The following is a 27971-nucleotide window of genomic DNA, read 5'->3' as shown; positions in this document are numbered from 1 at the left end:
GGCAGGGGTTCCGGGGGCGGTCAGGGGACAGGGAGTGGATGGGGCAGGGGTCCTGGGGGGGCCATCAGGGAACAGGGAGGGTTGGATGGGGCAGGAGTCCTGGGGGAGGGGCCCATCGGGGGGGCGGGGCGAATAGGGAGCGGGGTCACAGCCTCCCTTAACCGGCCCTTCATACAATTTCCAAAACCCAAGGTGGCCCTGAAACCAAAAAGTTTGCCCGCCCCTGGTCTAGTGGGTCAGAGCAGAGCTCCTGGGTTCTATCCCTGGCTCTAGGTGGGGCATGGGGTCTAATGGGTTGCTGGGGGGGGTGCTGGGAGTCAGGACTCCAGGGCTCTGTCCTGGCTCCTATCCGGTGTGGAGTCTCTGGTGGGACACAGCTGGGGACTTGGGCAGGACGATGTCCCCATGCTTGGCAAGGGGGGACCGGCGGGCATGGGCAGTGTGGCTCTGGCCGTGGCTGGGCTCGGCGTGGATGGCCTGGTGTGAGATCAGCGTGTGGCTCTGGGCAAAGCGCTCCCCGCATCGGGCACACTCGTAGGGGGTCTCGCTGTGCACCCGCAGGTGCTGCACCAGCTCGGCGCTCTCCCCAAATCTGTGGCCGCAGCGGGCACATTCATGGGGCCTTTCAGCATGGATGCGCCGGTGCCGAGCCAGCGTGGAGCTGCGGCCAAAGCGCTTGCCGCAGCCGGTGCAGGTGAAGGGCTTGCCGGCCCCGTGCCGGGTGCCGCGGTGGGCGGCCAGGGCTGCGGCCTCACTGAAGGCCTTGCCGCAGTCAGTGCAGACGTGGGGGCGCCGGGCGTGGAGCCGCCGGTGCTGGAGGAGGTTGGCGTGGAGGCTGAAGCCACGGCCACAGTCCATGCAGCAGTAGGGGCGCTCGCTGGAGTGCACGGCCCGGTGCCGGAGCAGCACCGCGCTCTCCGCAAAGCACCGGCCACAGTCCCCGCAGGCGAAGGGGCGCTCGCCCGTGTGGGTGCGCCGGTGCCGGGCCAGCACCGAGCTCTGCCTGAAGCGCTTGCCGCACTCCAGGCAGGGGAAGGGGCGCTCCCCGGTGTGCACCCGCTGGTGAACCAGCAGATGGGAGCGCTGGGCAAAGCCCTTCCCACAGTCCGGGCAGCCGTGGCGCTTCCCCGGGGGAGCCCCCAGGGAGCCTGGGCTCCACCCCTTCAGCCCTTGGGACTCCGCCCCCTCTGCAGGGATCACAGCCAACGAGCTCCGCCCCTCCCACCTTTGGGACCCCTCCCCCTCGGCAGGGATTCCCTGCTGTGTCACAGCCGCCGAGCTCCGCCCCTTCAGCCCTCGGGACTCCTCCCCCTCCGCAGGGATACCCCGCTGAGTCACAGGCTCCGAGCTCCGCCCCTTCAGCCCTCGGGACTCCTCCCCCTCCGCAGGGATTCCCTGCTGAGTCACAGGCTCCGAGCTCCGCCCCTTCAGCCCTCGGGACTCCTCCCCCTCCGCAGGGATTCCCTGCTGAGTCACAGGCTCCGAGCTCCGCCCCTTCAGCCCTCGGGACTCCTCCCCCTCCGCAGGGATTCCCTGCTGAGTCACAGGCTCCGAGCTCCGCCCCTTCAGCCCTCGGGACTCCTCCCCCTCCGCAGGGATTCCCTGCTGCATGAGGGTCTGGGCACTGGGCTCTCCCCCTGGGGTGCTGTGGGTGGCCAGGTGGCGGCCCAGGTTGGACCTGCGGTTAAAGCGGCGGCCGCACTGGGCGCACTGGTAGGGGCGCTCCCCGGTGTGGGTGCGCAGGTGGAGCAAGAGGCCGGGCCCGCGGCTGAACCGGCGGCCGCACTGGCCGCACTGGTAGGGGCGCTCCCCGGTGTGGGTGCGCCGGTGCAGCGCCAGGTCGGGGCCGCGGAGGAAGCGCCGGCCGCAGTCGGGGCAGGGGAAGGGGCGCTCGCCCGTGTGGATGCGCCGGTGCAGGCTCAGGTCCGGGGCCCGCAGGAAGCGCTTGCCGCAGTCGGGGCAGGGGAAGGGGCGCTCGCCCGTGTGGATGCGCTGGTGCTGCACCAGGGAGGAGCCCGCGCCGAAGCGCTTGCCGCAGTCGGGGCAGGCGAAGGGGCGCTGCCCGGCGTGGGCCCGCTGGAACCGCAGGAACTCGGGGCTGCGGCTGTAGCTGCGCTCCGCCGGCGGGGAGGGGAGCCCCGCGGCGCCATGGAGGCGCTGGTGCTTGGCCAGGTGGGCGCTCTGGCTGAAGCACCGGCCGCAGGCAGCACAGGCGAAGGGGCGCTCGCCCGTGTGCACCCGCTGGTGACGCAGCAGGTTGGAGCTGCGGCTGAACCGCCGCCCACAACCGGAGCAGCCAAACGGCTTCGCCGCCGCGCCTCTGCAGGGCGCCCCCCGGTGGGCCAGCAGGGCCACGTCGTCCCCAAAGCCCTCCCCGCACTCGGCACAGATTGTCGGCCCCACCTCGAAGCGGCCGGTACCCCGCTGCCCCTCCGTCTGCTGCTGGCTCCACCAAGTGTCCCCCTGCAGCTCCTCTGTCCCAGCCCCCTCCGCGCTCTCCGGCCCGATCCTGTCCAGGCGGGGAGCCCCCTCCGCGCTCTCACTCATGGCTCCATCTGTCTGGGGAGCCCCCTCCTCGCTCTCACTCATGGCTCTGTTGCCTGCTGAGACACAGAGTAAATCCAGAGATGAATCTGTCCCTGTGCCAGGGAGAACGGGAACCTCAGGGGGTGGAAAAGGGCAGCAGCAGAGCAGCCTAAGGGATTGGGACACTCGCCCTGGGAGTCGCAGCCACCAGTCACTCTCAGAATGCCGGCACGGTGACATTTGCAAAGGGCTGCAAGTCCCGATTCACTGTGGCTCATGGGATTTAGACACCCGGGTCCAGACTGACAGCTGTTTGGACACCTAAAAAGCTAATAGGGGACTAGTGGGTGCTTTTATCCGCTTCTCAGGTGCCCAGATCTCTTTAGAATCCGGCCCTCAGTTCTCACTATTATACCAACTGGGAGGCGGGCACATCCCAGCCCCTTCGGAAGCTCTGCGATTCCTCCTCATGTCTGCAATGCCAGCACCAAGGACCCAGCCGAGCAGATCTCAGAGAACAGCAGCCAATGGAGAAACCCTCATGCAAGGAGGGATGGTTCCAGTGGGGGCCTGCGGGGATCTGTTCCTGGCACAATGCCGCTCAGGACCTTTACCAAGGGTCTGGAAGGAAATCTCAACTCCCAGCTGGTAAAGGGAGTTGAGATTTCACCAAACCACTAGGGAGGAAGAAGAGCTCCTGATGCTAAAGGACAGCGTTGGCACACAAACGAATGGGGATAAACGGGCAGGAGTAAATGCAGGCTGGAAGGAGAAGGTGGTTCCTAACCACCAGGGGGTGGGAGGCTGGAGCAGCAGGGCAAACATCTTACCTAGTTTCCCGATGCAGCTTGAGAACTGTCTGACCAGGACGGTTCGCTGGGGCTACAGAGCACTGAGCTGGGCAGCCGAGCACGGCCACGGGGAGGTTTCTGGCAGCTCTTTGCTCTAGCAGGAAAGGGCTGAAGGAGGTGCAAAGGCTGGCAGGCGGAGAGACGAATTCAGGGTGGGAACAAGGACAGCCACCCCACAAAGCCGGCTGGCGGGCTTAGAGTTTTACACCGCGGCCCAGCACCACAGCAGCTGAGTATCTGCCGTACACCTGAACGGCTCCCCCACGAGCCCGTCACGTCCCTCTCTGGAGGAGACAGAAAGCTCTGCAAGGGTGATCCAGCCAGAACTGCGCATACAGCGGTGCCAGGGCCGGTGTATTCGGAAGGAGGCGCAGCTCTGCTCCAGCCCAGCTCCAGGTGGGCACAAGCCCTAGGTGCATGCTTTGACCATGTCACTGTCTCAGAATCTCCTTCCACTGGGAACGAGCAACGGGACAGTCTCTCTCGAGCATTCAGGGGCCCAGCGGGGCCGGTCTCCAGCCGCCTCTGGCTCTGACACCGCCCCCTGCCTTCCAGAACCCGCAAAGCTCCTGCTAATGGAGAGGAAAGGGCTTCTCACTCACAGCAGCTGTGAACCTGGGCTCCTGCATGTCTTCCTGCACTGGCTCGCTGTACAGGGCTGCTCTGCCTGGCAGATGCCCCGGCCACCTCCCTGTGCGCTCAGGCTCTGAAACAACAAGATTCCCACGCTCAGTCCTGGCTGCTCTCCCCCCGTCTGCTCCCCACTCCCTCCAGCCCCCCACATCTCCTCCACGGAGAGATGGGCACTTCTGCATATTCACTGCCCCCGCCCATGGGGACAGATCCCCACAACCATGAAAAGCGTCCCCCCCAGCCAGGTACACACGTGGGTTCACCTGGGGGATGCACAAGCTGCTGCTCAGGACCTGCCAGGCCCAGTAAGAGCAGGGGCCCATCTAGCCTGGTATCGGGGCTGCAACGCTGGACAGCGCCTGCTGCTTCAAAGGAAAGAACAAGAGCAGAGGCCAGTGAAGGAGGGTAAAACAGGACCCAGCCGGGGCCACCACTCCCCGCAGCCCCCCCCCCACCCCACAACTGTGCAGGGGAGACCCCCCCACACACACCCCACTTGGGGACATCAACACATCATTGCACCGGCGGGCACATGCACGTCCTCTCTGGCTGGGCCGGGATTTCTCACACCCACACCCCGCACCCCATGCACCATCGCTCCCAAGGCAGCCCCGAGCCCCGGCCGCCCCGCGGGGCCCGCACGACTCCCCGCGCACAGGGGCCCCGGCCCCGATCCCCTGCTCGATCCCGGGCGCCGCCCCCCGCGGCTCCCCCAGTTACCGGGGCCCCCGGGCTGGCGCCGCGTCCCCTGCGCTCCCCCGCGGGGCCCCGGGCGCAGCCGGCTCGGTGCGCGCTGGGCGGAGCGGGACGTGGGGCAGCGAGCGCCGCCGCCTGCGCTCCGGAGCCAGCCCCCTCTGGCGGCGCCTGCTCCCGGCCGGGCTGCGAGCTCAGCCAGCGCCTGGCGCCGGGCTCCTGGAGCCGAGCAGCGGTGCGGGCGGCGGCGGATCCGTCCCACCCGCCCTGCCCTTGGGGGCTCCTCACCAGCACTGGGGGACCCGGTGCCTTATTTCTGCTTTGGCTCGGTCTGGCTTCCGCTGCCAGCCACCGCCTCTTCTGCCCTTCTCCGGCCTGGGGGATTCTGCCCTGGGCTGGGCCTTGGACACTGTGATCAAGTCTCCGCTCTGTCTGCTTTGGGATGGGCCTCTCCCTGGCAGGCCTGTCTCCAGGCCCCTCCAGTTATTGTGTGGCTCTGCTCTGCACCCTCCACATCCCTGTACAATGTGGCCACCAGAGCAGGGCTGGAGGCCCGGTGCTCCCGTATCCATCTCAACCCAGTGACCTACACAGAGGTACCGTCACCACCCTCTTCCCGCTCACCACCCTGTTTATACATTTGCACCTCCCCTTAGCTCTTGTGCCACAGCATCGCTCTGGGAGCTCGTGGTGAGTGTCTTGCTTTTTGTGCCCCCTCAGTCCTTTCCAGGGCGGCTGCTGTCCAGGACTCATTCTCCCAGTTGGTAGGGCTGGCCTGGTTTCCTTTGGCCTTGATGTGTCACTTTGCACTGGGCTGGATTAAAATGCATTTTGTTTGAATTAGGCCATTTTCCCGAGCAGTCCAGATGGCTCCGTATACCCTGTCCTCCACCCTGCCGATATTTGGGTTCTCCACTAATTTTCTCAGTGGTGAGCTTAGACTGATTTCGACGTCAATGGAGATCATTGTGAATTGCACCAGGGCTGGCACGATCCCCACAGAGCCTCACTAGAGACCACCGCGTTTTATGGAGCTTGTCCACTGCTGCTCAGAGTTTGGTCTGTGAGCCCATCCTGCATCCACTGGACGTGTGCTCAGCTGATTCATAGATAGATTCATAGATACTAAGGTCAGAAGGGACCATTATGATCATCTAGTCTGACCTCCTGCACAACACAGGCCACAGAATCTCACCCACCCACTCCTGCGAAAAACCCCTCACCTATGTCCGAGCTATTGAAGTCCTCAAATCATGGTTTGAAGACTTCAAGGAGCAGAGAATCCTCCAGCAAGTGACCTGTGCCCCATGCTACAGAGGAAGGCGAAAAACCAGGGCCTCTTCCAATCTGCCCTGGAGGAAAATTCCTTCCCGACCCCAGATATGGCGATCAGCTAAACCCTGAGCATATGGGCAAGATTAGCCAGCCAGACACTACAGAAAATTCTTTCCTGAGTAACTGATACCCTCCAATGCTAGCTTTCCGTGCCAAACCGCTCAGAAAGAGCCCAGAGCCCAGATTTGGGGTGTGCATTATTGTTCGCGTACAGGGTGTGCGTTATTGCTGGTGTATTTCGGTGTCCCCCGCACGCCCAGGTCAGGGTATCACAGCCCTGTCCAGCCCCAGGGCTCGGGGGGGAGGGGGCAGAGGGCAGGAGCCATGCTGGGGGCCTCGCTGCCCTGAGCAGGGGTGAGGGGGCTGCTGCACAGTTATCCCACAACAGGGGCACCTGAACAGATACTGCTTCTCTGCCCCTGGTTCAAACGCTGCCTGTGTACGCGCTGAGCACCTCAGGACTACATCTCCCAGCATGCACCGCGATCAACAGGACTCTCCCGGCATGCATCACTCCCGGTAGAGACGCACCTCCCGGCATGCCCGGCCTCAAGAGGGCGGTGCATCTTCGAGCACGCCTTGTGCCCCTGCGGAATCTCCCAGCATGCATCATGCTCAGTAAGAGATGCATCTCCCAGCATTCCCTGCGCCCAAGGGAATCCCCCATCGTGACCCGTCACAGGTTCTGGATGCATGTCCCAGCAGGCTGCTCGGCTGCTGTCCTGGCCACGCTGCTCAGAACTACATCTCCCAGCATGCCCTGCTCCCAGGGCGGCGGGGGCTGCAGCCCTTGCCGGGCGAGAGGGCGGGCGGGCGCCTTGCAGCGAGGCGGGGCCCAGGGAGCTGGAGAGGCAGCCTGGCCAAGCCCCCGCCCCAAACACCGGGTCACTGTAAGGTCACATGGGGGGGGGGATGCTGTCAGGGGCTGAGCCGCCCGGCTGTGCCTGTCTGCGGCGGGTTGTCAGGCGTCCCCCACAGCCCTGATCTGTGCTTGTGCCGAGAGGCGGGATCGCAGGACTCTGGGAGCTGGGGCTGGCAGTGAAACTCTGCCGGAGTGGGCAGTGCAGAGGGCGGGGCTCCAGCCCCATTGGATTTCACAGGAGACCAGGCCTCTGACCCCCCCCAGAACCTGTGAGAGCCCTAGGGCTGACATTGCACTGAGACCAGCCACCACCACAAACCCCTTGGACCCTATCCATCCCCATACATCCTCCCTCTGCCGATAAATCCACCGCCCTACACCCCTTGTGCTGCCTAACCCCATACGCTCCTCTAGCCATATACTGTTAGTACCTGTTACCTGTTAGTAAATATTCACCCTTTTAGGCCTTTTCTTTACGTATATTTGATTAATTTATATATTAACTATTCTTTAGAATCTCTAGGATATTAACAAAAAGTATGTGTGAATTGTAAGGCCCAGAACACTGGTTCTTGACCGATAAGTAACCTTGATCAATAAGAAGGTAAGAGTGGCCATCCTCGGTCAGACCAAAGGTCCATCTAACACAGTATCCTGTCTTCCGACAGTAGCCAATGCCAGGTGCTTCAGAAGGAATGTGGAGCACAAGATCTGGTCCAAGATGTAAACCGTCCCTGCCTATCCTGGTTAATAGCCATTGATGGACCTATCCTCCCTGAATGTATCTAGTTCTTTTTTGAACCCTGTTATAGTCTTGGCCTTCACAACATCCTCTGACAAAGAGTTCCACAGGTTGACTGTGTGTTGTGTGAAGAAATACTTCCTTTTGTTTGTTTTAAACCTGCTGCTTGTTAATTTCATTGGGTGACCCCTAGTTCGTGTGTTATGAGAAGGAGTAAATAATACTTCCTTATTCACTTTCTCCACGCCAGTCATGATTTTATAGACCTCTATCATATTCCCCGCTTAGTTGTCTCTTTTTGAAGCTGAAAAGTTCCCAGTCTTCTTAATCTCCCCTCATACGGAAGCCATTCCATACCCCTAATAATTTTTGTTGCCCTTTTCTGAACCTTTTCCAATTCCAATATATCTTTTTTTGAGATGGGGTGACCACATCTGCACACGGTATTCAAGATGTGGGTGTACCATGGATTTATATAGAGGCAATATGATATTTTCTGTCTTGTTATCGATCCCTTTTCTAACGCTTCCCAACACTCTGTTAACTTTGCCTGCCGCTGCACATTGAGTAGGTTCCTATTCGGGAATTCTGTGTGTTAGATTATAGCTAACAATCTGTGGCTTCCCTGTGTCTATAAAACTCCAGTTAGTTTGGGGAACCATCCCCTTCACATAGATATCGATCCTGCTTACATAAGCATATATAAACCTGGGAAACTGATAAGGGAGGATTGTTCCAGCAAATGTTTTCTATTAGGGAATCAACAGGGAAGACTGATTGGGGGGAAGAGCGAGCCAGTGAACATTATTATCTTGAAGAATTATTAGTCCTCTCGACAGTAAATAATCCTGCCTTCACCCATAAACCAGGTAAACTGAGCATGTATAGCTGCTATGACATCAGAATATATGTTTCTTTTGGCAGAGGGTCTTTTTGACACTGGTCTTGGAACTGAGCTGGGGAATGAAACCAGGCATCCCTCCAATTGCAGCAAAGGAGTCCCAGTCCCAGCCGTTCTGGATCTGCTGTCACAGGGTGATTAGTTAGCCCGTGGCTCTGCACAGTCCTGTACAGTGCTAATCTCTGGTGGAACCTGTGAGTAAATAATTCCAACTCCTCACTGTCATTCAACAAGTGGGAGTAGGCATTAACTTGGACACGCAACACCCCGGGTCTGGAAACCTGGCTCCAAACCCTGCTCATAACCAGCTGGTGAGTCTGATCATAAGAGGGGGTGGGGGGCTGCAAAGCCTGACAAAACTGCTTTCATTCAGCACCAGCAATTACGGAGCTGGATCATCTGCCCCTCCCAGAGCTGGCGGGGGGGGGGGGGGAGCTGTGCAGCAGCTGGTGTCAAGGGGGGCCCGGATCTCGGTCAGTGTCTGCAGCAACCAGCAAAATGGGGGCGAGATCTCAGCCGCGGGGTTCAGGCAGCAGCCCCCCACACGCCCCAGCCCCCCAGGGATAGGGCCCCCAAATAGAGCCAGATTGTGACACAGCCGAGGCAGACCCCTCTCTGGGGGGCTGGGCAGGGGGCCAGTAACATCCCCAGGCCCCCTCACTCTTCGGGGCTGCCCTGGGCAGGGCCCGGCCGGGAGCAGGCGCCGCCAGAGGGGGCTGGCTCCGGAGCGCAGGCGGCGGCGCTCGCTGCCCCACGTCCCGCTCCGCCCAGCGCGCACCGAGCCGGCTGCGCCCGGGGCCCCGCGGGGGAGCGCAGGGGACGCGGCGCCAGCCCGGGGGCCCCGGTAACTGGGGGAGCCGCGGGGGGCGGCGCCCGGGATCGAGCAGGGGATCGGGGCCGGGCTTCCTGCACTAGGCGGGGGGGCGGCTGCAGCCTCTGCGGGAGATTCTCCCTACTGTCATAGAGGGGCTGGACACTGCCCTCTGTCCCCCGCCCCCCAGCAGAGGGGCCTCCCCGGATCCCCGCCCGGGCACAGCCTCCCTGCCCCCGAGAGGGCCTGGCTCTCCCCCAGGACAGGGATGGTGCCATGGGAGACGCCTGTCTCCTTCCCCCCCAGCGGGACCCCGCCCCCCGGGCTGCCCTGACTTCCTGGGTGGAAGAGCCCCGGGTCGGGTCGTGGCTCCCCAGGGCTGAGAGGATGGGCAGATGCCTCTGGGTTAACTGGCAACAATGTAGTGCCTAAGTGCCATGAGACGATAAACCCCTGAACGGACGGCCAGGGGTAGCGGTGGGCTTGGAGTCTCCAAATGCAGCCTGGCTGCCTTCCTGGAGGCTCCTTGCAGGTGTGTGGGATGCACCCCTCATGCACTGCTTGGGGGCTCTGACCCCGTTCCAGAAGCTGAAGGAAAAAGTGAGATTGTTATGAAATACCCTCGGATGAAACCAAAGCAACCTCTGGTCGAGGGTGGGGCCGGACGGGGCCATGGGACCAGCTCGTCCGGCCTGGCATGTGGAGCGGAAAGTGGGGAGGTTTGAACTGGCCTTAACTCCCTGGGTTTCGTTTCCCGGCCTGGGGCAGTCCCCGAGGGCTCGGCTGCCAGTGTCCCTGCGGCCCTGGATACTGCTCCCCTGGAGATTCCCCAGGCTCTGACGCTGTTATTTCTCGACAGGCTTCTCCCAGCCTCGGTAGCGTGACCTGCCTTCGTGACGCGTCGGGGAGCAGCATGGTGAGTCCCTTCTCTTGGTGAAGGCGTGACTGGGGAGAGGGGCCCTGTCTCAGGTGGTCAACGGCTACCCCAGGGGCTCCCTCACTGGGAAGAGCTGGGGGCTGCAGTGCAATATGGTGACTGAGCCTTTTGCCAGACATGCAGAATCTAGAACCGTTGTGTCCAGAGAGAACGGGGCTTGGAGATGGGGCCAGGGCCGTGAGAATCCAGCTTAAACCCTGACCTCTCCCATCTCCTTCCCCTGTCCCAGGCTGCCCTCAACTCCCAGATGGAGTGCAGGGAGGAGCTGCAGGTCCCGGATCCCCAGGGCTGTGAGGAAGGGGAGATGCCACGTGGTGCCAGCCCAGGTGAGGAAGGGCTTAACCCAGCTCTGGCGCGGAATGGCCCCAAAACTGCTGCAAAGCTCCCAGCATGACCACCTGTATTCACCTGACCTGTGATACGGCCCCACTAGTGCTGGGGGAATCCCCCACCCCATGTTGTCTCTAGGGCTCAGCCAGGATATGCAGCAGAACTGGACACTCTGCCCTCCCCATGGGTGGGTTTGGGGGTCAGACCCTGGTTCCCAGCCCTACAAACAGAGGTTTATTAGTGACACGCACTCCCACCCGCAGGGTCCCTTTGCCCCGGTGCAGGGAGCTACTCACATCTGTGTCTCAGCAGATGACCGGGCGAGCGAGGAGGGGGCTGCCCAGCTGGACGGGGCACCCAGAGGAGCCCAGCTGGACGTTTGCCAGCGCTCAGAGCGGGTCAGGAGCCTGCGCCGGTCGGGAAGGAGAAGCGGCTCTAGGCAGCAGCCAGCGACCCCCGCCGAGCCAGTCCCCCAGCCCCGAGGGGCTCAGCAGCGCTACGTGTGTGCCGAATGTGGCCGCGGCTTCGCCGTGAGCGCCCGCCTGGTGAAGCACGAGCGGACCCACACCGGGGAGCGCCCCTTTGCCTGCGCTGAGTGCGGCAAGCGCTTCACCCAGAATGCCAACCTGGTGCAGCACCGTCGCACCCACACCGGGGAGCGCCCCTTCCACTGCGGCGACTGCGACCGGCGCTTCGGCACCAAAGCCGACCTGGCCCGGCACCGCCAGTCCCACACCGGGGAGCGCCCCTTCCGCTGCGCCGAGTGCGGCCGGGGCTTCAGCCAGAGCTCCAACCTGCTGCGCCACCAGCGCTCCCACACCGGCGAGCGCCCCTTCGCCTGCCAGGACTGCGGGGCCGCCTTCGCCCGCAGCGCCCACCTGGCGGCCCACTGCCGCACCCACACCGGCGAGCGCCCCTTCTGCTGCGGGCAGTGTCGGGAGCGCTTCGCCCAGGCCACCGCGCTGATCCAGCACCGCCGGCTGCACACGGGCGAGCGCCCCTTCGAGTGCTCCGACTGCGGCAAGGGCTTCACCCGGGCCGCCACCCTGCAGCACCACCGGCGCCTGCACGCCGGCCAGCGCCCCTTCCCCTGCCGGGACTGCGGGGCCGCCTTCGCTGCCCGCGCCACCCTCCGCCAGCACCGCCGCAGGCACTCCGGGGAGGCGCCCTTCCGCTGCGCCGAGTGCGGCCGCCGCTTCGCCGTCAGCTCCGCGCTGCTCCGGCACCAGCACGTCCACACCGGGGAGCGGCCCTTCACCTGCCACGAGTGCGGCTCCGGCTTCAGCCAGAGCTCGGCGCTCGTCCGCCACCAGAGGCTCCATGACTAGGGCCTGGCAGTCCCAGGCCCGGCGGCGACAAGCCAGGGCGCGACCCCCGGTGGGAGGGGGAGGCTCCAGGCCCTGGTGGGAGAAGGGTGCCACGGGGGGCCCTGGGCGAGTGGGCGAGGGGAAGGTGCTCTGCGGAGGTGGGTTAATTCAGCGGGAATAAATGAGCCCACAGGGTCTGTGCCGTTAACGGGACCCCGTCGCTGCCCAGGGCTAAGCAGTTCCACTCGGTTCGGGGTTCCAGTCCAGAGACCCCGCCTTGCTGAGCCCATAGGGGGCTGATGTCCCAGCAAACATCTCCTTAGCCTTCGATTAAAGCTACCGAAAAGAGCGCTAACCAGTTGTAGCCTTTGAAACGTAAAGTATTCAGTCTGGCTCTTAGTTCACCGGCAGCCCGTGCTCCTCTTCGCACTGGCAGGGGGGTTCTCCTAAAACTCTCTCCCATCTGGCAGTCTCTTAGCGAGCAATAGAGCTGGCGATCAGTGGCTTTCTGTGGGGCAAAGAGAATGGGCTGGAGCTGCCATTATTTTGGCCCTTCCTCCTTGAGGACAGAGCATGGCAGACACACACAAGGAAAGACCAGCCCGGAGAGAAAACGCCGGTGAGTCTCGCTTGCAGCCTGTCTGCTGGAGCAAGCCAGGCCCAGCCCTGGCAAACCTGTCCCAGCGTTGGGCTGGCGAGGGCATTGCTATCCATGGCCACTCTGGTCACAGGCTCAGCTGCGAGAGAGCCAGGCACTGAACAGAAGGCAAGAGAGAGAGCAAAGCGCTAAGGTGGGGAAGGATAAGGCTGCCCAAAGGAATGGGGTGACAGCGGGAGCCCACGGAAATGGGATGATAGGAGGTGCCAAAGGGAATGGGGTGACAGCGGGAGCCCACGGAAATGGGGTGATAGGAGGTGCCCAAGGGAATGGGGTGACAGCGGGAGCCCACGGAAATGGGATGATAGGAGGTGCCAAAGGGAATGGGGTGACAGCGGGAGCCCACAGAAATGGAGTGATAGGAGGTGCCCAAGGGAATGGGGTGACAGCAGGAGCCCACAGAAATGGGGTGATAGGAGGTGCCCAAGGGAATGCAGTGACAGCGGGAGCCCATGGAAATGGGGTGACAGGAGGTGCCAAGGGAATGCGATGACAGTGGGAGCCCACAGAAATGGGGTGACAGGAGGTGTCCAAGGGAATGGGGTGACAGGAAGCGTCAGGGAATGGGGTAACAGCAGGAACCCAGGATTCGCATCCCGGGTGGTGGTTGGGCTCGAGCCAGCACCAGTGGGGGCAGCCGTGTCCTCTGGCCTTGGCATGTCTCAGGAGCAGGGCAATGAAGGCCCAATGGGCTCAAGATGGGTCCTGGGGTCACAGGAGGCTGGGGGGCAGTTCTGATGCGGAAGCTCAGTTTCACGCCACCAGTTCCCGGCCCTTTGGATCTCGCAGCCTTCTCTGTACGGCCCTGAGAGTGGCACAGCCCCCTCCTCTCGTTATCAGACCTAATTGCCAACCCCCCAGTTCTGGTCCATCGATTCCTGGCTCCAGTTCTAGGTCATGAGACGTGGGCTCCTGGCTTGGAGCTGGAGCCCTGTTTGTTTGGCCCAGTGCAGGCCAGCTGGCTCCCTTTTCGTAATGTCGGTTGTTACAGGGGATTAGTAACTATTTCCGAACCTTTACCCACATTTCCACAATTGTGCTCACAATTCAGGTGGGCCTGCGAGACCTCAGCTCCTCCCACAGGCTCTGCATGGGGTGAAGGCAGACCGGCGTGGGGGGGTATGTGGCTCTGCTGTTGGGAGGGTCAGGCGGAGCATGTGAGGGGAACGGGGGGCCTGCATGCTGGGGGCATGAGACTCAGGGACCGGGGCTGAGCAAGCTGCTTTTGGGTTGTTGAAGTGCAGCTGAATGCTTAAATTTGCCCCAAACCTACCTCAGCCTTGTTAAAGGGATCAGGATCAACAGAAGGCAAAAAGCAATTGAATTGTCATGGAGTGGGGGGTCAGGTCCGATGCTATTCAGTATCTTCATCGATGCTCAGCTAAGGGGTGCCCTAGGCCCCCACACAGGCTTCAGGGGATTGTACATGCATGCCCATCGCCCCGCCCCCCACCTTCCTCTCTGCTTGGGGAGGTCCCCTCCCTGCCTCCCAGAGGTGGCACTCACTCTGCCTCGTCCTAACCCTAGGGTCTATTTCCCCATTGGCTCCGTGCTCCCAGCTCTGGGGCCCCCAAAGAGACCCCAGAGAAATGGCCCTTTCCCAGACGGGCCCTCCCCCCTGGTGGGTTCAAGGCCACTGCCTCTCTGGGTAAGTTTTAACCAGTAACACCCCAGCCACGTTTGTTCTAATAACAGCAGGACGTGACCGGCACGCCCAGTCCAGGGCCAGAGAGAATTTGGGAACGAGCAATTGTCTCACAGGCAGAGGTGCTGCTACCCAGCGGGGGACTGGGTGCAGGGTCTGGGCACACGCCTGGGAGGGAGCCCCCACAGCGAGCGGGCCCCGGGGCCCCAACAGCCAAGGCCATTATGCTGTAGCAGGTGCTCTCCAATGGGCCCCGGAGCCCAGCATAAGCCAGTGGGCTAGAGAGGCTGCCGGGCGCTAGCTTAGCGTTTCTGATGCCCTCAGCTCCCAAATTCCACCCTACAGCTGTGAGGGCAGCAAGCAGCAGGGATAGTTCAGTGGTTTGAGCATGGGCCTGCTAAACCCAAAGTTGTGAGTTCAATCCTTGAGGGGCCATTTAGGGATCTGGGGCAAAAATTGGGGCTTGGTCCTGCTTTGAGCAGGGGGTTGGACTAGATGACCTCCTGAGGTCCCTTCCAACCCTGGGATTCTATGATTCTATTTAACTGAGCACTTGGCTGGGGCAGCAGCAGCATCATGCCATTCCTGTGGGGAACCCAACCTTGGGCCTGGCCCCTGGGCCTCCCACGGGAGGAAAGACACTCACCACTCCATGCACTGCCCCTCCCATGTGCTGCCCCAGCCTGGGTGTAGCCCGCGGACCAGAGTGGCAGGGCCTGCTGGAAGCTGGGGCTCCCAAAGGGGGACCTGATGCCCCATGGGAATCCCAGCCTTGGGTGAGCTGCTGCATTCCAGCAGGGGTGATGGGCTGCCCCGTGACAGCATTGTCCCCCCCGCGGGAATGGCTGCGTGGGCACACTGGCCTCCCCGCTGGAGAGGCTCACGCAGGATACGTGGGTTAGGCTGTCCTGCTCTCACCCCAGGGCCACAGCCCTTGCCCTGTGTCTGCCCCCAAACAGCTGCAGAGAGGAGACACGCGTTTACAAGGGAGCATTTCCCCCTCTTCAAAACCATTTATTGACCAAAAACATTACAGAACATGGCACAGAAAGTTCTCCCCTCTGTTCCCACCAACCACTCCCATAAGGACGCAGCCTCACCCAGCGCTCCCTCTCGCACCGCGTGCCTGCCAGCTCAGCCGGTAGTGCTCCCATGCCGTGGGCTCTGACGGCACGCTCCATGGGCTGCTTGTACCATGGCTCCGGGGCGGCGTCCCCTTGGCTCCAGGGCCGTGCACGGCCCGTGCAGGGCTGCTGTGGCTCCCAGGCCCGGGGAGCGGGTCTATCTCGTGTGGATGCGGCGGTGTTTGCAGAGGTAGGACCGAAGGCTGAAGCGCTTGCCGCACAGCGCACACTCGTGGGGTTTGCCGGCTGCGGCGGCATGGATGCGGCGGTGCTTGCAGAGGTATGAGCGCTGGCTGAAGCACTTGCCACACTGGGGGCACTGGTGGGGCTTCCCCGCCCCGTGGATCCGGCGGTGCTTCACCAGGTACGAGCTGCGGCCGAAGCACTTTCGGCATTCAGGACATTGGAAGGGATTATCCTGCACCAAGGCTGCGGGGGATGGGGGGGTCTCAGCCAGGCCTCCCCCTCGCTCACCAATGACACATTGAGCCTCTCCAGCCTGGAGACACTGCAGCGCAGCCAGTGCCAGGCTCTGGGCCACGGGACTCTCTGCTCCGTGGCAGGTTTCCCCGTGGACTGTCTGCACTGCACTCAGTGCCGGGTTCTGCTCAGTGCCGTGGCAGGGCTGCCCGTGGACTGTCTGCACTGCACTCAGTGCCGGGCTCTGCTCGGTGCCGTGGCAGGGCTGCCCATGGACTGTCTGCACTGCACTCAGTGCCGGGTTCTGCTCGGTGCCGTGGCAGGGCTGCCCGTGGACTGTCTGCACTGCACTCAGTGCCGGGTTCTGCTCGGTGCCGTGGCAGGGCTGCCCGTGGACTGTCTGCACTGCACTCAGTGCCGGGTTCTGCTCGGTGCCGTGGCAGGGCTGCCCGTGGACTGTCTGCACTGCACTCAGTGCCGGGCTCTGCTCGGTGCCGTGGCAGGGCTGCCCGTGGACTGTCTGCACTGCACTCAGTGCCGGGCTCTGCTCGGTGCCGTGGCAGGGCTGCCCGTGGACTGTCTGCACTGCACTCAGTGCCGGGCTCTGCTCGGTGCCGTGGCAGGGCTCCCCATGGACTCCCTGCCGGGCAATCAGGCCTGAACTCCCCTCTGCTCCATGGCAGGACTCCCCGTGGACTCTCTGCAGCACAATCAGCTCCAGCCTCTGGGCCGTGGGTCCCTCAGTGCTGTAGCAGGGCTCTGCCTGAATTCTCTGCAGTGCAAACAAGGTTGGGCATTGTGCCACATTACCCTCTGCGCTGTCCCAGGGCTCCGTGTGGACCCTCTGCAAGGCAATCAGCGCCGGGTTCCCTTCTGGGCTGTGGCTGGGCTCCCCGTGGATGCCCTGCAATGCACTCAGGGCTGGGCTCCATTCTTGTCCATGGCAGGGCTCTCCGTGGACACCCGGCAGCGTAGTGAGCACAGGGCTCCACCCTGCTCTGTGGCCTGGCTCTGCATGGACGCCCTGCAGTGTAGTGAGCATTGGGCTCCACCCTGCTCCGTGGCCTGGCTCTGCATGGACACCCTGCAGTGTAGTGAGCATCGGGCTCCACCCCGGTCCATGGCCTGGCTCTGCGTGGACGCCCTGCAGCGTAGTGAGCACCGGGCTCCACCCTGCTCCGTGGCAGGGTTCCATGTGGACTCCCTGCAATGTAGTTAGCACTGGGCTCCACCTCGCTCCATGGCCTGGCTCTGCGTGGACGCCCTGCAGTGTAGTGAGCACTGGGCTCCACCCCGCTCCAGGGCAGGGCTCTCCATGGACTCCCTGCAGTGCAAACAAGGTTGGGCTCTGTGCCACATTGCCCTCCCCTCCATGGGCAGGCTCCACATGGCTTCTCTGCAATGTAGTCATCATTGGGCTCCACCCCGCCCCATGGCAGGGCTCTGTATGGACTCCCTGCAGCGTAGTCAGAGCCCAGGTCCTCTCTGCTCCATTGCCGGGCTCCATGTGGACTCCCAGCCCCTCATTCAGCCCTGGGCTCCGCCCCACTCCATGGCCAGGCTCTGCGTGAACTCCCAGCCCCTCACTCAGCCCCGGGTTCCGCCCCACTCCATGGCCAGGCTCTGTGTGGACTCCCAGCCCCTCACTCAGCCCCGGGCTCCGCCCCACTCTGTGGCCAGGCTCCACGTGGACACCCTGCAGTGTAGTGAGCACCGGGCTCCACCCTGCTCCGTGGCAAGGTTCTCCATGGACTCCCTGCAGTGCAAACAAGGTTGGGCTCTGTGCCACATTGCCCTCCCCTCCATGGGCAGGCTCCACATGGCTTCTCTGCAGCGTAGTCAGAGCCCAGGTCCTCTCTGCTCCATGGCCAGGCTCCGCATGGACTCCCAGCCCCTCACTCAGCCCCAGGCTCCGTACCACTCCATGGCTGGGCTCCACATGAACTCCCCGGCCCTCACTCAGCCCCGTGCTCCGCCCCATGCTGTGGTCAGGCTCTGTGTGGACTCCCAGCCCTTCACTCAGCCCCGGGCTCTGCCCCACTCTGTGGCCAGGCTCCCCGTGGACTTCCCGGCCCTCACTCACTCCGTGGTCAGGCTCTGTGTGGACTCCCAGCCCCTCACTCAGCCCCGGGCTCCGCCCCACTCTGTGGCCAGGCTCTGTGTGGACTCCCAGCCCCTCACTCAGCCCCGGGCTCCGCCCCACTCTGTGGCCAGGCTCCGTGTGGACTCCCAGCCCCTCACTCAGCCCCGGGCTCCGCCCCACTCCGTGGCCAGGCTCCGTGTGGACTCCCAGCCCCTCACTCAGCCCCAGGCTCTGCCCCACTCCGTGGCCAGGCTCCCCGTGGACTCCCTGCAGCGCACTCGGCACCGGGCTGCCCTCCATTCCATGGCTGGCTTCCGTATGCACTCTCTGATGCTGCAGGAGCCGTGAAGCCCGGCTGAAGCCGCGGCCACACTGGGGGCAGTGGTGGGGACGCTCCCCCGTGTGCATGAGCTGGTGTCGGAGCAGGTCTGAGCGCCACAGGAAGCCCTTCCCACAGTCCCCACAGCTGTGGGGTTTGTCTCCAGTGTGGTTCCTCTGGTGGGAGCTCAGCTTGGAGCGGCGGCTGAAACTCTTTCCGCAGGTGGCACACGTGTGGGGCGGCCCCCCTGCAGCTGCGCTCTGGGGCACAGTGATGTCCCGCAGGGGGCTGCCCCCTTGCCTCCCCGGCGGGGGGTCATAGCGGCTGTTCTTACCCTGCCTCCTCCGTGGAGGGTTCCTCCTCACTGCCCGGTGCTGGCTTCCGCCAGCTCTGCCCTGCTCCGGGATCCAGGGAATATTCTCTCCAGCACTTCTCTGGAATGGCCCCTCTGGCTCCAGCATCCCTGCTATGCCTGGCTCCAGCATCTCCTGCTTTACAGCCCTCACAGCACTTCTCAAGAAGGGCCTCTCCGACTCCAACATCCCTGTTACGCCTGGCTCCGGCATCTCCTGCTTTGTAGCCCTCACAGCGCTTCTCAGGAACGGCCCCTCTGGCTCCAATGTCTCCTGCTTTACAGCCCTCACTGTGCTTCTCAAGAATGGCCCCTCTGGCTCCAGCACCCCTGCTACGCCTGGCTCCTGCACCTCCTGCTTTACAGTCCTCACTGTGCTTCTCAGGAAGCGCCCCTCCGGCTCCAGCATCCCTCCTACGCCTGGCTTCAGCATGTCCTGCTTTCCAGCCCTCACAGCGCTTCTCAGGAATGGTCCCTCCGGCTCCAGCATCCCTGCTATGCCTGGCTTCGGCATCTCCTGCTTTCCAGCCCTCACAGCGCTTCTCAGGAAGGGCCCCTGCGGCTCCAGCTTTACCGCTTCATCACCTGCTGGGAAACAGAGCGCAACCAGAGGTGAGTTCCAGCCTCAGCCGGGCAACCACCTGGGTGCAGCCAGGAGGGCCCACGCGATCATGTAATCTGACCTCCTGTGTAGCCCAGGCCCGAGACCTGCCCGGAATCAATCCCGATTTGAACCAGAGCAGCCCTTTAAGAGAACCATCTCATCTTGCCTGGAAAATTGTTAGTGATGGAGAATCCACCACCACTCCTGGTAAATGCTTTTAATGGTTAATTACTCACTGTCAAAAGGCACACCTTCTTTCCAGTCTGGACATGCCTAGCTTCAGTGTCCAGCCACTGGCTTGCGTTAGACCTTCAACTGCTAGAATCCCAAGGGATTCCCCCTCCCCTGATCCATCCCATGCGGCTCACACCCCACTAGGCAGGGCTCCCGCACCATCACCCCTTCCCCTGGGCGCAGAGCCCATTATCAAATATTTGTTCCCCCTGTGTAGGTGCGTACAGACTGTGGTCAAGTCATCCCTGAATCTTCTCTTTGTTAAGCTACAGAGATCGAGCTCCAGGGATCTATCGCTGTAAGGCAGATTTTCTATCCTTTCCTCAGTCTCGTGGCTCTTCTCCGACCCCTCTCCAACTCATCAACCTCCTTCCTCAACTGTGGGCCCCAGAACTGGACCCAGCAGCAGTTACCCCAGTGCCAAGTACAGAGGGCTCACTCACCACTGGGATCGCTGTAGGGCTGCAGCTCCAGCACCCACACATTCTCCCCTTCCACCCAGGACGCCGGGTCTGGCAGGGGGACAGAGCATCCTTCTGGAGGAAGCAAAGAGATGAGGTCAGGGAGACCTCCTGGAGAGCCCTGGAAACGGGAGGGTGGCACCACCCTGTATCTGGGGGAGTCCCAGGGTGACTGTCATTGCCTGGAGGCTCCCGCTGCACCACGGGAAGCCCTCGGGAGGCCAATTCCAATAGCCCCTCATTGAGGGGGCTGCGCTGGGTGCCCCCTACTGAGAATCCCAAGGGATTCCCCCTCCCCTGATCCATCCCATGCGGCTCACACCCCACTAGGCAGGATTCCCGTACCATCACCCCCTCCCCTGGGGCAGACTCACCTGCAGCTCGCTGAGAGTCCCTTCCCGGAGCGGGCTCTGCCGCAGCCATGAGTGAACCGGGACGTGGCTCTGCAGCCTGCCAGGGTGAGAAAGGCAGTCAGTGGGGGAGTGCGGGCGGGGGGGGGGGGGGGTGTGCTTCTCCCCATTCCCTGCCCCTGGTATCTGTGTCACTGGGGAAACATTTGGTCACTCTCCAGCCAATAGACATGGCAGGGAAAGAACTGGAGCAGCCAGCGCCCCCAGCGACGGAGCCCGAGGTGCCCCCCAACGGGGCCCTGAGAAACCCACCAGCCAGGCCCCAGCCCCGGAAACACAGCCCCCCACCTCCAGCCAGCCCCAGAGAGACTCCTGCAGCCAGCCCCCCCTCAACATTCTGATATTCCAGCACCCACCCAACCCTAACACCACCCCACACACTCAGCAACCCCCCACCCCTCACCCAGACTGCCCAGCCCCTCTGCCCCAAAAACCCAGCCCCCTCCCAGGCTGTGCCCAGCCTCGCACCTGCCCCAAACATCCAGCTATCCACACCCTGCACCCAGCCCCCCCATGCTGCACCCGGCCTGCCGAGCCCCCCCACTACACCTAGCCCCCAGTCCCCCCACACTGCACCCAGCCTGCCCTGCCCTGCCCAGCCCCCCCACTACACCTAGCCCCCAGATACCGAGACCCCCCCGCTGCACCCAGCCTGCCCATCCCCCCATTCTGCACCCAGCCCCCCCCACCGCTGCACCCAATCTATCCTGCTCAGCCCCCCCCAACATTGTACCTAGTCCCCCCCCACTGCACCCAGGGCCCCCCCACGCTTTACCCAGCCTGCGCAGCCCCCCGAATGGCTCCCAGGTCCCCGGCCCAGCCCCCCACGCTGCGCCCAGCCCCCGCTGCTCCGCCGCCGGGTGCAATTACCGGGTGAGCGGGAGGCTCCGCGGCGGGCCCGGGCTCAGCGACCCCCAGGCAGCCCCAGCGCCGTCCGGGGCGGGGTCCACCTGGAGCTTCACCCCCCCGGCCCCACGGGACCCTCCCGCCGCCAGCCCCGGGGACTCCGCCCTGTGCCCCATAGCCGGCCCCACGGGACCCTCCCCCGGGGCGGGCCCAGAGCTGGTCCGGCCCCGGGGCCTGCAGGGGAGCCCGGCCCCTGCCCGTAAATGCAGCCCCCGCCCTGCTATGCCCATTTCCCCACAGCCCCCTCACCCCCAGCATCCCCTTCACCCCGGCCCTCCTGCACCCCCACGTACCCCTCCACCTGCCCCCCATTCGCCCCGGCCCTCCTGCACCCCCAGGTCCCCCCCGCACCCCTCCACCTGCCCCCCATTCGCCCCAGCCCTCCTGCACCCCCACGTCCCCCCCACACCCCTCCACCTGCCCCCCGTTTGCCCCAGCCCTCCTGCACCCCCACCTCCCCCCCGCACCCCTCCACCTGCCCCCCATTCGCCCTGGCCCTCCTGCACCCCCACCTCCCTCCATTCCCCACAGCGCCAAGAAGCAGCCCTGACCTGTCCAACACTCACCCTGGCAGACCAGCGGCCGCCCATGCCAGGCACTGCACAGACACAGACCAGATGGTCCCTGCTGCCCCAGGAGCCACTCTGGATTCACTCCTAAAGCTCTGGAGTCTCCCCCAACAGCCTATTATTACTCAGATCGCAGAGGCCCTGCACTGAAAAGGAAGGAAATCATGCTCCCAGGACACCGAATGGAAGGCATCTAGGTGAGGTGCATGCCCCAGAGTGAAACAGGAGCAGAGAGCTGGACATGGAATTCACAGGCCCGCGCCCTGTTGGGAACAGAATCCAGACCCCTGCCTTGCACATATGGGAACGCTGCAGCCCATGTAGGAGGAGACTAAGGGCCCCCAGTGCTAGGCACTGTACAAGCGCAGGACAAAACACCCATCCCTGATGGATCAGCCAGGCTGATGGGGGAGCACAAGGAGACGATGTGACGATGGGCAGCCACCTCGGCGCACCAGCCGCCGAACCCTTGTTGAGTTTATTGTAGGCTTTTTCTGCCAGTTTCCTAGAACTAGTGGACTAAAGATCCCGGCAGGCTGCATGTATGAAAGGCAGGTGATCAATCCACACCCCTCCCTGTCTCTTCCCCATCCTTTTCCCATTTGACTTGGAGTTCCTCTTTTTTCTATACTTGAATACAGGGCTGGGAATATTGTCATGGGAATCCAAGTATAGTGTCAATAGCTAGAGGCCAGATTTGTAAAGGTATTTAGGCACCGAAGGCACCTGGGGATTTTTAAATCCCTTTACAGATCTGGTCCGGGGTCTCTCCTTTTTTCTGGCATAGAGTTTTTTTTGTCCTTGGCATGTTCTACGTGTTGACACCTGGAATGGGTTTGGTTTGGTACAAGAAAAAGACCGGAAAAGTTTAACAGATGATAAAAATGTTTATTGAAGGCCTCACAGCAAAGGAGAGCTTGAAGGAGAGGTCTGATGGCAAATCCACAGAACACAAGATTGGCAGGGACCTCTGGGGCATGAAGTCCAGGCCCTGCTGTCGCAGAAACCACATCCCCTACTCCCCGTCAGAAACCCTGTGTGGATGATCCAATTTCACATAATGAAAGTGCAGCTTAAATCTGTTCCTTCTTGAGGTGGGGCAGGGCTACGCCTCACAGCTACCCCAATAGCAACGGCTGTTTGGGGGTGATGTTGTATGACATTTCTGTACTAGCAAAGCGGTTCAAGTGGCAAAAGCACTCTTTGCTGGTATTGCTCATTTCACACCCTGAGCCAATATAAGTTATACCAGCAAAAACATTTTCACACTGGAATAGCTGGGGTTTTTTCTTCGTATGGCCACGGTTAAGGGGTGACTTGATCCCGGTCTATAAATACCTACAGAGGAACCAGGAATGTGACAGCAGACGGCTCTTCAGTCTAGCAGACAAACATCTAACAAGAGCCAGTGGCTGGAAGTTGAGGCCAGACAAAGGCAGAGTGCTGCACATCTTTAATGGAGAGGATAATTAACCATTGCAACAACCTCCCAGGGCTTGTGGCGGATTCTCCATCCCTGGCAATTTTAAAATCAAGATAGGATGTTTTTCTAAAAGAGCTGCTCAAGTTCAAATAGGAATTGATTCAGGGATGTTCTCTGGCCTGGGTTCTACAGGAGGTCAGACAAGATGATCACAGGGCCTTAAAATCTACGAATGAATTAACACTCCCAAGTGTAGACCTGGTTTTAAGCAAAACCAAAATGAGGCGGATTTGAACCCAAGTCAGAGCATCCACACCACCCATTGCACCGTGAAACCCCAGCGGTAGTGATGCTGGCAGGACAGTCTGTGACGGTTGCGTGGCCGGAAGTGAAGCGAGCCAGACGAGATCTTTCAGGAATGGAAATCCAGGAAAAGAGCGTCTGCCAGTCCCACAAGTGACAAGGAATCGGAAGGGCTGGAGGGACTTTGAAGAGCAAACAGGAAAGGCTAGCAAACCCAAACAAGAGATTCTCTCAGGAGCAGGAAGCCTGTAAGGAACTTGGCAGGGCCTGAGGGAAGATAAAGACGTGGCCGAGAAGGTACGGGCACGTCTACACTATGGAAACTAAACAGCGCAGCCCCATAGGGTAGACGCAGCCTTCACCTACAGGAGTTTTTCTGCAGTGTAGGAACATTCCCTCCCTGAACACCACTAGCCACCTTCCACTGGCATAGCTGTGTCTGCACTGGGGGGGCTGTCAGCAAAGGGAAGTTGGGGTGTTTTTTCACACCCCTGACCGACCAAGCTATGCCAGTGTATCATTTCAGTTAGAGCAGACCTAACAAACAAGACCCAGCCCTTACCATCCATCAGTCCTAAAGAACGGTGCAGCATTATCCCCATTTTACAGATAGGGAAACTCAGGCCCAGAGAAGAATGTGACGGAACTTACCCACAGCTGGGAATAGAGCCTAAGGGCCAGCCTGTGCGCTGGCCACCAGGCCACACCAATTTCTCTGCATCACCCTGCGCCCCAGAGGATGTCGGGAAGATACAGCTGAGGTGCTGTCAGGTTCGCGGGGCGTCAGAAAAGCAGCAGGGGTGCAACCACAAGTCCTGCAGGAACTGGAGCCTTCAGCAGCCTCGTTAGCTACCTTCACATCCCTCCACGGAACTCTCCTGGGCTGTGAGCCCTACAAAAAACCAGACAGGCCCCTGGTGAGCTGAGCCTAGTGCACATCCTGCTGACCTCCTTGTCCTCCCACATTGCTCAGTATCCATCTCTTGGCCTGTGCCTCGCACTTGGACTGTGAGCTTCTGGGGGCAGGGGCAGAGCTCGTTCTCTGTGCAGCACCTACCACGACTGGGGTCCTTCCACACTACAGTAATTCACAGAAGGGGCTGAGCTACTGGGACCTGGCTGTTGTGCCGACCACCAGAACGTATTGCCCCTGTCCCAGGTGCACGAAGGAGAAGAGTCTTCCCATTAGCATTATGTAGTACCACACGTAGATTGTGTCAGTAGCTTAAATGACATCCCGCCCCTGGCACACAGCCTAGCGAAGGGACCCAGGAAGGCAGACGTTGCTGCATTTCGCAGAGACACAAACCCCAACTTCTGCCCTTCCCAGCATTGGCATGGCTCATGGTAGGGCAGCAGCAAGTTGTGCCAGCAAATGGTGTCAGCAGCGGAAACGGAGAACGGCTGCTGAATGTCTGACTTTAGAGAAAAACTGAATCATCCACAACAGAGGAGGAGGGCTTTGAATATTCTGGGCCATTGGGAGCGGAAGGGAGCCCTGCACTTTAATCCCTGGTACTATTCATCAGTAGATCTCAAAGCACTTCAGAGCATGATTCCCATTTAATGAATGGGGAAACTGAGGCACAAAAAGGGGAAAATTAGTTGCTCAAGCAAACCCAAGCAGGAGGGGCAGAGCCAGGAAGACAACCCAGGTCTCAACAGTCCCAGTCCATTGCTCTATCCACTTGGCCACACTGCTCTGAAGAGAATCCCCCCGAGATAAATGCACACCTAGAGTTCACCCATCCATGGAACTCCTCCTCCAGCTGCAGCAATCTGAACGTCAGCGGCTGTGAGATGGGCTTGACAGCAGATTGGACAAAGATTCTATGAAGTCTACCGTCTCGACCAGTTAGTATGCTACAGAAGATAGAGACCAGCATAAGAGAGTTCTCTGTATCTATTCCAATGCAGCCATCGTTACGATGTTTTAACTAAAAAGTGTGAAAAAGGAAGGAAACGATACTTTTGTTTAGCAGCAGAAATAAACACTAGGTAAGAAAAGCAAGGGGGTTTTTGCAAAGCTTTTTATTCCTTAGAAACATTTACTAAATGGTGTCGTAACTAAGCAGCGAAAACCATATATACAAATCCTCATAAAAAACTTGGGCATTGACCTACTGCTTTATGTTGGCATTTCAGTGTCCTGGCAGGAATAAAATTGTTCTCTGTAGATTCAGCACATGGCAAAAAAACATATAAGGTGAGTAAGTGGTTTATTCTGTCACCTTTGTAAAAGTTTCTTTTTTGAACCACTATAACATAATAATTCAATGGCCTGCGCTCTACGTTTTTATAAAGTACTTTATTAACACAGAGGTGGTACCTAGTCTGTCCTGAGACTAATTCACACAGAACAAAATGTCATTTAATGTCAGCTAAAGGTCTCTGTCCCCATTTTATACAATCACTAAGAAACTGGAAAACTACAAAGTAAGTGAAGGGCATCTTCAACCTCCCATTTCTTACTCCCAAAAGAGGATGACACTGGATTTTCCACAATAGTCTAACGACCCTTCCATTTTAAACTGTCTAAGATCTTTAAAAACAAGGTATTTTCCACCAAACACCCCATTTCCCATGTTGTCTTAGCCCAACAGATATTAAGGCCAAAGGGCCATTCTGACCCTGCACAGCACAGGCCGGAGAATCACCCACTGATTCCTTCACCATGTCCAGACTAGAGCAGATCCCTTAGAAAGGCAGCCATCTTGATGCAAACGCTTCAAGTGCTGGAGAATGCACCGCAGCCCTTGGTAAATTGTTGCAATGGTTACTCACCCTCAGTGAAAAATTTCCACCTTCTCTCTCATCTGAATTTTTCCAGCTTCAGCATCTGGTCACTGGATCCTGCTCTGACTTCCCCTGCTGGGTTGAAAAGCCCTCTACTCAGGCTTTCGACCCCAGATTGGTACTTAGAGATCACGATCGCACACCCACTTCACTTTCTCGTGGACAAATGAAAGCGATGAGGCTCTCATGTTTTCAACCTCTATCTGGTGTTTTCCTCGAATTCCCAGTTCCTGGAGTCATGTGATTATTGGCTAAGACATTGAGTCTGCTTTTTGGTAAACCAGACGGATCTAGCTCTTTATGTTGGTCACTCAAGGGCATTTTCTCCAGCCCTCAAACTCTGCAGGTCTCTTCCCTGCATCCTCTCCAATGTATCACCCCCCTGTTAGAATGTGTACACCATTCTACATCCACATCCAAGGATTGCACGACCCCTCGTGCCATGGCACTGCACTGGTAGCTTGTGTCCAGCTGCTTGTCCGCTGTGCCCCCTAGATCCTTTCCCATCACTGCTGCCCAATAGACAGCCCCCAGAGCCACCCCGGCACTGAGGCAAAGGGACACCCCGTGATGGTGGGCGGGGGGTCACTAACCAATCACTGTTTATGGGGCTGGGAACCAGGGGCTGACCCCCCCAAACTTTTCCCAAGGGGAGAGCAGCTGTGACCACCTCCTACCTGGCCCCAGAGAGGGCCAGGCATGGGGGGCTCCACAGGGTGCCACTTCATAGGCCCCATACTGCTCATGGCAGCACCAGGGCCATTCCACATGGCGGCACTCCTGCGCCAACCAACCGCGCCAGGGCAGGTTAACCCCTTCCTCACCTGGACAGTCGCCACATGGCATCTCCCCTTCCTCACAGCTCTGTGACCACCTCCCCGCACTCTCTCCGGAAAGTCAGGGCCACCTGGGACGGGGTGGGGGGAGCCTGTTTGAGGGAAGGAGACAGGCCAGGTCACGCCTGAGACCCTTCCATGCCCGTACCAGGGCCTCGGGGAAAGCCAGACCTTGTAGGGGGTGGGGGGCTGTGCGCTATGTCTGGGATTTGGGCATCCCAGCGCTTGGGGGGGCAGGGCAGCGGGCGGTGCTCAGATAACTCTCCCAGCCAGAACAGCCCATGGGGCGGAGGCTGCTCGGGGTGCAGGGGCCAGGAGCATTCTGGGAGGGGGACCCCATGGAAAGCCCTGGGGCCAACGGGGGGCTGTTACCAGCCATATCTCTGAGCCCCTCCCCAGTGGCAGAGGGGGAGTGGGTGGCTCTAGCAGGGGGCGGAGCCCTGCCAGGGGTTGGGCTGTCAGGGGTGTCTGGTCCGGGCAGTCCCCCACTGCTGGGGCTGTGTCGTGCAGCGCCGGGACACTACCTGCCCTTCCCCAGGCACAGGGGCCCCTGCCCCGATCCCCTGCCCGATCCCGGGTGCCGCCCCCCGCGGCTCCCCCAGTTACCGGGGCCCCTGGGCTGGCGCCGCATTCCCGGCGCTCGCCCCGCGGGCCCCGGGCGCAGCCGGCTCGGTGCGCGCTGGGCGGAGCGGGACGTGGGGCAGCGAGCGCCGCCGCCTGCGCTCCGGAGCCAGCCCCCTCTGGCGGCGCCTGCTCCCGGCCGGGCCCTGCCCAGGGCTGCTCCGCAGGGGCCCCCGAAGAGTGAGGCTGCTGGGGGCTGTTACTGCCCCCTGCCCCAAAGACCTGTTGGGGTTGGCCCTGCTTTGAGCAGGGGGTTGGACTAAATGACCTCCTGAGGTC

The 27971-nt window shown here is 61.0% G+C and overlaps 3 protein-coding genes across 18 annotated transcripts; 1 reads left to right on the top strand and 2 right to left on the bottom strand.

The window, feature by feature from the left end:
• On the bottom strand, positions 1-27752 carry LOC144273918 (uncharacterized). 12 transcript variants are annotated; one of them, XM_077832644.1, is made up of 5 exons: positions 4731-4810; positions 4274-4375; positions 3980-4083; positions 3357-3503; positions 1-2603 (listed from the first exon to the last, which is right to left on the bottom strand). In XM_077832644.1, the coding sequence occupies exon 5, from the start codon at positions 2587-2589 to the stop codon at positions 346-348; it is 2244 nt and encodes a 747-aa protein (XP_077688770.1). In that variant the 5' UTR covers positions 2590-2603; positions 3357-3503; positions 3980-4083; positions 4274-4375; positions 4731-4810; the 3' UTR covers positions 1-345. The 12 variants fall into 12 exon arrangements, 8 of the variants coding, with proteins under 8 accessions (XP_077688770.1, XP_077688766.1, XP_077688765.1 ...); XR_013347811.1 differs by lacking the exons at positions 1-2603; positions 3357-3503; positions 3980-4083; positions 4274-4375; positions 4731-4810 and adding exons at positions 22581-23706; positions 24091-24331; positions 25174-25376; positions 26224-27163; positions 27678-27752; XR_013347813.1 differs by lacking the exons at positions 1-2603; positions 3357-3503; positions 3980-4083; positions 4274-4375; positions 4731-4810 and adding exons at positions 22581-23706; positions 24091-24331; positions 25174-25376; positions 26224-26310; positions 27060-27647.
• LOC144273919 (uncharacterized) lies at positions 8414-12283 on the top strand. 5 transcript variants are annotated; one of them, XM_077832650.1, is made up of 4 exons: positions 8414-8511; positions 10214-10270; positions 10521-10617; positions 10931-12283. In XM_077832650.1, the coding sequence occupies exons 2-4, from the start codon at positions 10268-10270 to the stop codon at positions 11947-11949; spliced, it is 1119 nt and encodes a 372-aa protein (XP_077688776.1). In that variant the 5' UTR covers positions 8414-8511; positions 10214-10267; the 3' UTR covers positions 11950-12283. The 5 variants fall into 5 exon arrangements, with proteins under 5 accessions (XP_077688776.1, XP_077688777.1, XP_077688775.1 ...); XM_077832651.1 differs by lacking the exon at positions 8414-8511 and adding an exon at positions 8713-8737; XM_077832649.1 differs by lacking the exon at positions 8414-8511 and adding an exon at positions 8719-8854.
• On the bottom strand, positions 15111-21227 carry LOC144273917 (uncharacterized). The gene is made up of 4 exons (XM_077832638.1): positions 21109-21227; positions 20203-20278; positions 19811-19903; positions 15111-19114 (listed from the first exon to the last, which is right to left on the bottom strand). The coding sequence occupies exons 2-4, from the start codon at positions 20249-20251 to the stop codon at positions 15513-15515; spliced, it is 3744 nt and encodes a 1247-aa protein (XP_077688764.1). The 5' UTR covers positions 20252-20278; positions 21109-21227; the 3' UTR covers positions 15111-15512.
• Positions 27753-27971: the final 219 nt, after the last annotated feature.

This window comes from Eretmochelys imbricata, chromosome 13 (assembly GCF_965152235.1).
Source record: "Eretmochelys imbricata isolate rEreImb1 chromosome 13, rEreImb1.hap1, whole genome shotgun sequence".
Classification (NCBI taxonomy): domain Eukaryota; kingdom Metazoa; phylum Chordata; order Testudines; family Cheloniidae; genus Eretmochelys; species Eretmochelys imbricata.
This window is presented reverse-complemented; position numbering and strand designations above follow the sequence as displayed.